The sequence below is a fragment of the Martes martes genome, assembly GCF_963455335.1.
Source record: "Martes martes genome assembly, chromosome: 7".
Lineage (NCBI taxonomy): Eukaryota > Metazoa > Chordata > Mammalia > Carnivora > Mustelidae > Martes > Martes martes.
The window spans coordinates 51,364,169-51,376,312 of NC_137894.1; the positions used below are offsets into that span (position 1 = coordinate 51,364,169).

The 12,144-nt window shown below is 35.2% G+C and overlaps 1 protein-coding gene across 1 annotated transcript; it reads left to right on the forward strand.

Moving 5' to 3' along the window:
- Window positions 1-459: 459 nt before the first annotated feature.
- Window positions 460-1,386, forward strand: LOC308346632 (olfactory receptor 4K15-like; the record flags this gene model as incomplete). The annotated part of the gene is made up of 1 exon (XM_080809695.1): window positions 460-1,386. One exon carries the CDS (start codon window positions 460-462, stop codon window positions 1,384-1,386), a length of 927 nt encoding a protein of 308 aa, XP_080665821.1.
- Between the last annotated feature and the right edge of the window lie 10,758 nt (window positions 1,387-12,144).

A 12,144-nucleotide genomic window follows, 5' to 3' on the forward strand; every position in this document is an offset into this window, starting at 1 on the left:
CTGTAAGTTTCCCATTTATCAGGAATTTTACTTATTGATTTATTTATTTAATAAGTACATGTTTATTTTTTCAAAAATACAAACAGGAGGGAAAAACAGAAATACATTGATTTTATTACCTATAGGGAGTGATTTAAAATGAGATGGAAGCTATGGAAGGGAGAGGACACTATTATCAGTATGCCTTTAGTCATGGAAGTGACATGTAAACTTATGTTTTAAAATGTGACTATCAGATTGGGATTCAGAGATGAAAGCCAAGGTTAGAGAGTCATTACAAAATAAATGACTGCATATAACGTTTATCTGTGTGCTTATGAGGATCTAAATAGATAAGCATGCTGACTGGAATCTGATAGCCCAGGCTTAGCTTTGCTCATTCACTGGCACAATATGATGATGTTTTCTCCATTTCACTTGACAGGAACATTTCTGATCCCATCTCAGATGTTTGAAATCATGGACCAAGGAAATAAATCAGGAGTGACTGAATTTATATTGCACGGTCTTTCGGGTTCTCAAGAGCTACAACTTTTCTATTTTGTGTTTTTTACACTTTTCTATTTCTCCATTGTGGTGGGGAACCTCCTCATTGTGCTCACTGTCATCTCCGAACCTGCACTACACACACCCATGTACTTCCTACTTAGTAACCTCTCCTTCATTGATGTGTGTCTCTCCACCTTTGCCACACCCAAAATGATTATTGATTTCCTTATGGAGCACAAGACCATCTCTTTTGAGGGCTGCATGACCCAGATATTCTTTCTGCATGTATTTGCTGGTGGTGAAATGATGCTCCTTGTGGCCATGGCATATGATAGATATGTCGCCATATGTCGACCCCTGTACTATGCGTCCATTATGAGTCTGCGCAAGTGCACAAGCCTTGTGGTGGGCTCCTGGCTCATTGGAGTTTTCCATTCAGTGAGTCAGTTAATCTTCACAGTAAACCTTCCATTTTGTGGCCCCAATAAAGTGGACAGTTTTTTCTGTGATCTTCCCCTGGTTATCAAACTTGCCTGCACCAACACCTTTACTCTTGAGGTACTGATGCTTTCAGACAGTGGTCTAATGGCCATGAGCTCCTTTGTGCTCTTGCTGATCTCCTACACAGTCATCCTGGTTACCGTGCGGCGGCATTCCTCAGCAGGCATGGCCAAGGCAAGGGCCACCCTGACTGCCCATATCACTGTGGTGACCCTTTTCTTTGCACCCTGCATCTTTATTTATGCCTGGCCTTTTAGCAGTCTCCCAGTGGATAAGGTTCTTTCCATATTTTATACTGTTTTTACCCCTCTTTTAAACCCCATGATCTACACCTTAAGAAACAAGGAGGTGATATCAGCAATGCAGAAGCTAAGGAGTCGACAAGTGTGTTTCTGAAAGTCTCCCAGCTATTCCTTGTGATAAATAACACCTATAATAAAAGCCAGGTTAGTGTACCTTACTCTGTCAACTACTGTTCTGAAATATCATAGCATCCATTTTCTTTCTCTTTCTAGTATTTTCTAATAGTAAACAATTTTAGATAAGAGAATTGGACTTCCTATTTTTTACTTATGAAATAATTTTTATTTCAGACTAAAATTATTTATAATGTCTTTTAATTATAAAATGTGTCTGTCAAATCCATGCTTTTCCCAATCAACTTAATATAAAAATGTACAAAATACTAAAGTAATGTAAAATATTTAAATCATTTTAAAGTTTCAGGATAGTGACTGATTTGTAGTTATTCCCCAGTCGTCATTTACCTGGTATCACAAATGAGAGGCAGGTATTATCATAAATTTTACCATGCTTTTACCATTTCTTGTTATATATCTCATTCTCTCTCTCTCTCTCTCTCTCTCTCGTTTATAAATGTATACAAACACTGTATTTCTATTCTTTGCTATTCAAACTATTGCCATCTGAACTAAGAAACTAAATAGATTAGGACTTTTTTTTTTTTTTTTGTATGCATGGATGGTATTTTTGCAATGTGAACTCTCACGACAAAGTATCCAAACATAGGGACCAAAGAGCAAACAGATTATGTTGTAGAACTCATCATCCAAACTCAGAAACCAAGTTAGATTCATAAATTTACACTAACCATGCTACAAATACTAAAACTTGAGGCCACGGTGTTTTTCTATATCAGTGTATTAAAGTTTAGAATTGACATTCAAAGTTCAATGACTACACATAAAAATGGATATCCTCCCTATGTAAGTAGACAGTTTTCATCAACACTGCTCTATATAGTCTCACCTATCTCTACATCATTCATGCTCTCTAATCCATACCAACCAACAAAACATAATTCAGAATACATTTTTCCAAAGCTCTCTAAAAACAGAGAATTATCTTGGCTTTTTAAAGGAAGACTATATTATCATTCTTAAATTTAATATTTAATTCTTATAGTCTAACCCCTCTTTCACCAATCAACTTTAGAATACCGAGAGTCATGCATCACACAAGTGAGTCGAGCACAATCATAATCAGCAAATAGAAGAAATGATACAAAACCCCCTCAATTTCTGACTTCTAATATTTGAAAGAAAGCCGTTCCCTGAAGACAAACTGTGTTTTTGAAACAGAGTGTGTAGAAGAAACAGCAGTGTGGGATAAGATTTAGTACCAAGTATGCTTTAAACAATTTTTGACTCATTTTTCCTTTCATGATTTTACCACTCCACAATGCTCTGCTGATTCCTTTGTGAAACATAGAATTAAAAAAAATAAATATAGGACTGTGTCATATGATGGTGGTGATGATGATAATGAGAAAGCCAAACATACTTAATGATCATAATGTAACATGTAAATTGCACCATTATATCATCTCATTTGATTCTCACAAAATATCTGCAGATTAGAAAAATAAGATCACACCTCTACTACTGAAAATACTGAAATTTAGGTAATTCTCAAACAATTACAAAAATACTTATGAATTCTAGACACATTCTTTAAAATAAATAAATGACCTCATGGCATCTCAAACAGATGCTTTGAGAGAAGAAAATTGGTGGAAAGTGTTTGCAGGTCATGAAAATGATGGGCAGTGCACTTGGCCATTATTGGAAAATATTATCTTGCAAGAGCATGAGGTAGAATTGGATCTTTTCAATCCAGGACTCTTAAAAGAAGAGGATACTACAGGGGCACCTGGGTGGCTCAGTGGGTTAAAGCCTCTGCCTTCGGCTCAGGTCATGATCCCGGGACCCTGGGATCGAGTCCTGCATCGGGCTCTCTTCTCAGCAGGGAGCCTGCTTCCTCCTCTCTCTCTCTCTGCCTGCCACTCTGCCTACTTGTGATCTCTGTCTGTCAAATAAATAAATAATAAAAATCTCAAAAAAAAAAAGAAGAGGATAATAAAAAGCACAAGGAAAAGACCAAATTATCCTCGTTGGTCTAACTTATGGATAGAAAAATTAATTCCTTTTGGAAATAGGAGTTTGGGTCTGTATGTATAATCTCTGCACAGTCAGAAGAGCTTTAACCTAAAAAATCAATATTAGCTATTGGGAACCCAATGGGTCATTGAAATTTGGGGGTCATTTAAAAAAGCACAGACCAAAAGCCTTTATGAATGGCTGCTTCCTTGAAACTGGCCACACAGGTTTAGATACATGAAGTTCAGCTGAACTTGAGTGAATTGAGTCAAATTCACAAACACACACAGAGACTATCTACAATGATGGCAGTCAGTTGAGCAAACAGCAGACTAACTTCTCACTCTCCTCTCAAATCAGTAATAAATCTATTGGATGCACATTATGAAGCAAATATATTCAAAATGACTAACCATACAAAACAAATATAAAAGGAGAAATATTGCTATCATAAAAGAAAAGCCAGTGATTCTGTTCTTGGGAAGGGGTGTAAACATAGTTTTCCATGTTCTTCCTGTTAAATATAATTACAATCACTGATTGATATAAACTGATTTATATATAAGACAAACACAGTAACACTCTGAAAGTTGGAGAGAAGAAAGGCAAACTGCATAGGGACCCAAGAAATTACATGACATGAGAGAAGACACCAACAACTCAGGAACACTAAGGAAAATAGACCAAAAAAGTCCTCAACAAAAGCCGGTTCATTCTAGCCAAACAACCAGGAAAGGGGCTGCCTAACATGATAAATATTTTATACAACATCTTCTCTACTTCAGCCAAACACCACAAAAGAATCTTTGGTCACACCTCACCTACACCAGCAGAGGCCAAATGGGTAGCCCAAGGCTCCTACTGCTGGCCAAGATGTAGCAAATGACCCCATCCACCTGCATACACCTGAGGAGGTGTCAGAGAAGGCCAAGTATGAAACCTGAACTTTCATCTCTATCAGACAGGAATCAGCACCTCCTCCCATGGTGTAAATGAGTAGCAGTGACATAGGATAGGCGATCCTATCCCTCCCAGCCAGGGAAATCACTGGAGGCCTAGTGAGGGTCTAGAGCTCTCCTTCCCTCCCAGCAGTAACAAGAAGTGTCCTTACCTTCCTTTGGGTGCTGATGGAACCAGAGTTGGGAAACAGGGCTTCTACACCCACCTGACAGTAACAAAGTGGTGTTCCTCTGTCTTCATCTGTCAGGAAAATGTAAAAATAAGCCAAGTAAAACAACAAAAGTTGAAAAAGGTTCAGTGTTTTGAAATATAATACACATAATGTTGAGATTTCAATTAAAAATCATTAATCATACAGAGTAGAAAAATCTCAACTTGAATGAAAAAGGAAAATCAATAGATGCTAACAAGAAGGGGATAGTGGTGTTAGAATTATCCAGATTTTAATGAAGCTATCCTAAAAATGAGCAATTATGAATGCATTTAAAATAAATGATAAAAAATTCGACATCTCAGCAAAGAACAGAATACAAAGTCTTACCAAATAAATAGAAGTTACAAAAAAGAACCAATGGAAATTTAAAAAATGTAAACTAAATCAAGTATAATTGATTATTAATGATTACCAAATGTAAATTAAAAACAACAACAACAACCCAAATTCAGTGGATGGGCTCACCAGCAGAAAGGAAGAGACAAAGGAATGCATCAGTGAACTGAAATGGGGAATAAAAATTCCTCATTTTGAAGAGTAGAGAGGTAATAGACAAAACAGATCATTCTACTCTCAACAAGATAGAAAATACTTCTTCCTACCTAAATGAATGGGGAAAAGATATTAATATTGACTTGCTATGTATGTTAAAATTGTGAGGGCAGTCACTGAAATAAAAATAAAATATATGATTTTCAAACTAATAAAGGAAACAAAAATAAGATAAAACTATTTAATAAAAGGCAATAATGAAATAGAAAAGAAACTAAAAACAAAGCATAGTAGTGAAAATAAACACAAGTAGGAGAGAGAATTGAGACTTAATTTACCTTAGACATGTTATCTAGTTCAAGTCCTTTGATGGGCATACTTCTGACTGAACCAAGTTCATCTGGGTTCTGTGAATGAGAAAAACCATTACTGACACTTTTCACCACTGTTAAAAATAGGCATTTCACAGAAGAAAACTACATGTATTATTAATTTGTGAAACAAGTTAGAACTCATTAATAACTACAGAAAAACCAATGATAACCACAAAAATACACCTGTGAACATGTGCCTAATTGGAGAAAAATTAATATAAATAAAAATTAATATATTTTCTGTATGCCCAAAGAAGGACAATCTCTAAAGGGCTCAAACTCAAGGAGAAAGTTTGGTTTCTCTCACAGCTTAGTAAAGAAGTTCACTGGTTTGGTCAGATGAGAGGTGATTCAAACTTCTTGGGCAATGTTAGTCCCACCCATTGTGCAAGCCGGGAAACAGGTAATCAGTAACTGGTAGGGTGTGTGTACACAGGCCTCTAGGTTCTGGCATGGGCAAAAGCCTTTCAGAGTGGAGATCCCTGGTTTCTGTTTGGAGAGTGCTGTGGAAAGGTTATCACCAGAATGGGGTCTGCAAGGTCAGAGAGGGACTGCATTTTGGGTCAGTGTCTGGGATTTCCACTGGATGTCCTCACACACCACTGACCCCAGCCCATGCCTGAACTGGTAGGAGAGTCCCTTCATCTTATATTGTGCCTTTAGGTCCCTCCTCTGAGAAAGGTTAATGTCATGGTCACTTTAAAGGAGAAATACTTAAAGGAATTCTCATGATGGGACATATAAAAAAGGATGAATTCAAAGCTGAAAAGCAATATACAGATAAACAAAACTAAGTGCAAATGTGCAAAACCATTTTGTGGGATAATTTGGAAACATCTAGTAATGTTGAAAATTTGTATCCTTTACAACTTAGCAATTATTCTGCTAGGAATACATTCTGGAAAACCTCTAGCATGTACTTATTCACACAAATGTTCATTTTAACATTGTTTATAATACCAAGAACTGGAAACAAGCTGTGTGTCTATTCACAAAAAAATGACAGATAAGCAATGTATTTATACAATAAGAAAAGTATAGCATTAAAATGAACTAAAACTACATGCATGACTATTGATAACTGTCCCAAATAACTTATTTAGTGGAAAATAGCAAGTTGCAAAAGAATTAAATAAACATGCAAATATAGGCTATTATGTATTTCTTTGTGGATACAACCTTGTGAGTAAAACTATAAAAAAAAAAGTCATGGGAAGGTTAAATATCAAACTCAGGTTAAGAAAAACTGGTTTGTGCTGCTATATAAGATACTTCAACTAACAACTGTAGGAGAGGAGAAAATCATTTTTGCCTCCCCCCATTCTAGGTTTATTAGCTAGGGCCCTGTACATTAAACTAACAAGAGACAGATAAAAGAAATCATGCAAGAATTATTAACATATGCATTGCACATACACAAGAAGTAACTCAAAGGGTCATTAGAACTTGGTCTTAAAAAGCATTTTAAAAGGTCTATACATTCTATTTTTTGTCAAATTTTTATTTAAATTCTAGTGTAATATTGTTTTTAGGAGTAGAATTCAGTGATTTGTCACTTACGTACAACACCTATGCTCAGCACAACAAATGCCCTCCTTAATGCCCATCACTCATTCAGTCCATCTCCCGCCTACCTGCCTCTATCAATCCTCAGTTTAGAACTATAACTTTTAAAGAACTGACAAGACAAAGGAAAGGTCTCTGAGTTCCTAGGGCAGCAAAACTGTGGAAAGGCACATATATGGAGGAACTAATAAAAGATAAAGTCACTAGTCTTTTAGTAAGTTTTGTTATACTGATTCCTTTGGTGTCCTCTCTGGACTGAAAAGGATCTAGACTTGTCTCTGGTGATTAACTTCTGTCCTTCCTGGTGGAGAGGGGACAGGGGTACACTGTTACAAACTTATGTCCTGCTCTTAGGCAAATAGGTAGAAGGTAGAGAACTTTTCTTGTATCTGCTTTTTCTCAGTTGCCTTCAGCCCAAAATGATTCATATGACAAAATGGCATATTTTGGGGTAGCATATTCTAATACCTTTCACAGTGTTTTATTCCTAACAAAAATAAAGGAAATATGGGAAAACATTAAAATTTTACAAAGTTGAATACCATAAACAAAGACATTAAATTAGTAGTTTCCTTTATTTTCAATATACTTGAAATATTTAAAATCATTTTACACATGGGTAAACTGAGATTCAGAGAGTTAAGTCTTTGTCCAATAACTTATTCTTAGTTTTTGACAGAACCGAGAACAAGAACCCATGTCCTCTAAGTTCTAATTACCCTTTCCTCTGTATCCACCACATGTTCAAACAGTAAGGACACAGCATGTTCTTCCATTAAAGCCAAAGCATTTCTCATCTAGACAAGAAGAATGTACTTTCCCATACATTTCCCTTAGTGTAGCTGGTTCAACTGTATGGAATTCACAGAACATATTTTACTCTATACACTGCCCAAGGGTTAAATGATCCTGCTTTTTCCCCCTATGGTCCTTTTTGTAATTGTCAATAATGTGGATGTTACTTACTTTGTTCCATTAGGAATATGTAGTGGAAGGTAATAATAATCCCCATTGGAAGATGAAACTTGGACATCTATTACTAGCTATCCAAAGCTTCAACTGATCAATTAGATAAAACCATGGTACTACTCCAATTTGACAAAAGAAAAAAGCATCTATAAATATCACTACTTGAAAGAAATTAACCCAACAGAAAAACTGAAGAATTCAATTTACATCTCTGACATGTATTGTATCAGGTAGGCTATATCTGAAAAAGATAAACATTAGAAATAGACTGTGTCCAGTTACATATTCAATTATTATACTGTGCCTTAGAGAAGATCTATAAATGGGAGAAAAATGTATTAGAAGTCAAAGGAAGTGAACCAAGGTGAGGATGTCCATGTGTCTTAGCATGATTTAGGGAATTTGTGAGAAATTATGTACAGAGGCGGAGTTTCCTTTAGAGATTATGACAAACTCTGTACTTAAAAAAATGCATGTTGACATGCTTACCTACCACCTAAGGAAACTAAATAAAAATGCGAATCAAAGCTATATATTTCTTCGTGGACATATGACTATGCAGTAAAGCTATTTTAAAAATTCATGGGAATGTTAAATACCAAGATCAGGTCAGAGGCTTGTAGTTGTATATCTTTGCATTAATGATTTATTTTACTTACTCTGCATTTAAAGTAGATAAAATTTACTTAATTTTATAAAATCAGAGTGAAAATTTCTTCTAACTACCTTATAGCTGGTAAACAAAATATGGTTTACTTTTAATACAACAAATAATCCATTTTCTCTATGTTATGATTCTAAAGGATTATTTTATCCCCTTTGCTGTTGCTGGTTTGATTACTGGCACTGATTTTGATGACTTAAGTATTAGCCTGTATCACTAATGAGATAAAATATTCTTGTTCCATGTAGGAATGAAGTTTATGCAAGTGGCTTATGGTTTGCAGAGTTTGAGGTCTATCACTAGGAAGATCTCTGTGCACAGTTAGATTATAACATGAAAAGTTGAATAAATGACATATATGAAGTGGAATATACTTCAGTTAACACTAAAAAACATTTATGAAAAATATTCCATGTGCATCTATATACTAAATCCTATGAAAGATACATAAAAGCATGAGAATACAAGGAGCACCAAACATGGCAGGGGAAGAAGATATACACAAAAACTCTTACTTTGGGAGAACACATAATCTACATATAAGCAAAGTGATACAGTGGCATTAGGAAAGAGAAATTTCAACTTAAGCCTCTAGGAAGGCTTTTAGAAGAGTTGGCATTTGCACTGGAATAGATTATCTGTGAAGAGCATCAGAAAATGAATAGAAAAGGTCTCCCAGCTTAATAACATGTTGAATAGTCTGGTTTTGTCTAGAGCGTAGCAAGGGGTATAATTAAAACCATAAAAAATTATATGCTTGGCTGTTATTCTAAGGACTTTAAATTTGACTATTTTACTTCAAGGAGGGATGAGATGTTACAAGTGGGAGAATGAGATCCAGGAAAAAGTAAGTTTACAACTTGGAAGAATAAGAGGGAAAGTTAAATAGTGAAGAAAAGTTTAAAGGGAAAAAAAAGAGCTGACCTGAGGAGAGAAATTGTGATGAGATGATGATGTGATAAGATGGCTGTGTAATATTCACATCCAGTAAACTGTCAGAAACATGTTTGATTACTGAAGTGTAGTAAGAAATGGTGCTGCAAAATTCGAGGTCATCACACAGTGCTGAATGGAATGCCCAAAGGAAGAGAGGGAACAAAGAGAAGAGAGACTAATGAGAACATAAAATAAGAGAGAAAGAGTATAAGGTGTGCAGAAGGGGAAGGGACAAATCTGGAAATCTAGGCTAGGTCCTCAGTGGAAATCTATTCGTAAGGGCCAGTGTGTGGATGAAGGAATAATAATATAAATAATTAAATAATTAGTAATATTAATTAAAATAGATAACATAAAAATTTCAAGAGGTATACCGGGGACTGTTTCACTTAAAACAAAATTACCTATCATAGCAAGGTCTTTGAAAACTTTTGATCAAAAAAGTTTTCCTTATTGTGATGGCAAAGGGCATAATCGAGTATGGTAAGGTCTGAGTAGGTAGGAAAGCAACTTAAGAAGGTAGAAGAATTATGAGGGGTTTTTTTTGTTTGTTTTTTGTTTTTTTGTTTTTTGGGGTTTTTTTTGCTTATTTCTTGAATGAGTCAGACTATGTCCATTTTCAGTAGATGCAAAGTTTAAATGACAAGGGAGAGACTAAAAATGCAAGCTAAAGATGGCTTAACTTAGAGATTTTAAAGTCAAGGTAACCCCTGATACTCTGCAATGTCTTAGAAACATTTTGATTATCACAAGAGGGAGGTAAGTGCTATTGGCATCTAGTAGGCAAGAACAGGCATGCTATTAAACATTTTACAGTACACAAGACTTCTCCCTAACAAAGAATTATCCAACCCCAAACGTCAATAGTGCCCAGGTTGAGAAACCTGGCTTAAATGAAGAACTAATACTTCATAGTTGGTGGAAAGATAAGAACCAAGAGCATATATTGAGGAACTATTCAAGTGTAGCCCAGTATAAATGGTATGGGTTTCACATCATTCAGATCTAAAACTAGAATGTAGCCTCAGAGAGAGCTAGCCCTGAACTTAAAGGTCTGGGTTCAAGTTCTAGTTCACTGACTTTCCAGGTATATAACTCCAGTGAAGTTACTTATCATCTCTGTTACTCTGACTTCCTGCAAAATGGGACTGTGTTTACCATGTAATATTATGGGGAAAGTCAATTAATTTACATAAATTGCTTGGAGATTACTAAATTTACCTGATCCTTGGTTTTCTCCTCTATACCTCTGGAATAATACTTTCCCCTCAGGTCTGTTGTACACATCACTTGATGCAACATAAACACAAACATCTAACTCAACTGATGCTGCCTGGAAAGCTTTCTTTTCCATATTTTAAAATTATTATTTATCACTCACTAAAAAATCTACCTCATTTGTTAATTTATAGACATTATATCTATACAATAAACATTTTCATTAGGTAGAGTTCATTTTACATAACAAATCCATAAACCTGAGGAAGAACAACTTTATTTTAGAAAGGGGGAAACAAAAAGAATCACACACAGGATAAGGAAATAATATAACCTACAGTATATTTCAGAATCTTCTCAATTATTGCTCAATTATTATTATCTATTATAATAAATACTGATTCATTATTGCTAATGAATTCACTTAATTTTTATGAATCATCTTAATTTTTTGCTCTGACTCCAGAGTCCATAAAAAGTATATCTGAAATGTGGACTAAATGTGTTTCTCTGAACATTCTAATGAGTACATGAAATGATTCCGTACTTGAAGGCTTCCCTGTATGGAATGTAATTACGTTGTCTGGGTGGAAACTTTTTAGTTTTCTCTTCTTCCCTTCTAGGTTCTTTAGCTAATCTAGTAATTAAATTGACATATGACAGATTAATAAGAGAAAGAGGAATTTCATTTTGTTTGTACAGGAATCCCATAAAAAAAAATGAGACTCAAAGAAGTGACCAAAGCAGGAAATTTTTGTACCTTTTAGACAAAGAAACAGTAAGTTTGTGAAGAACTGACAAGATAGAGGGATTTGGGCTTGAGGTATTAAATTAGTGTAGAAATAATAATAGTTGCTTATATAGTCTTCTATAAACTCCTAAACTCTTTATATCTGGTGATAAGGATGCCTTCTACCCTCTTGGTACAGGGAGGGTACCTTTCACCTGGGAGATTTACCTCCCGCTTTCAGGGGAACAAAGGAGGCTCAGAGTATTCTTCTTGACTGTTTTTCAAGTAACTTTAATTCAAAATAACCAATATGCCAAAGTGATATATTTTGGGATAGTATTTTCTGCTCCCCTTCAACATCCATTTAAATGAATGGCTGTGTTGATCAAAGGATATAAAGTTTCAGATGTAAGATGAATAAGTTCTGCAGATCTAGTGTACAGCATGGTGACTAGCTAATAATACCATATTATATACTTGAAATTTGCTAAGAGAGTGGATCTTAGTTGTTCTTGCTGGAAGGAAGAAAGGAAGGCAGGCAGGCAGGAAGGGAGGTAGGAAGGAAACTATGTGAGGTAATGGATAGGTTACTTAGCTTGATTACCATAATCATTGCACAATGTATATGTATA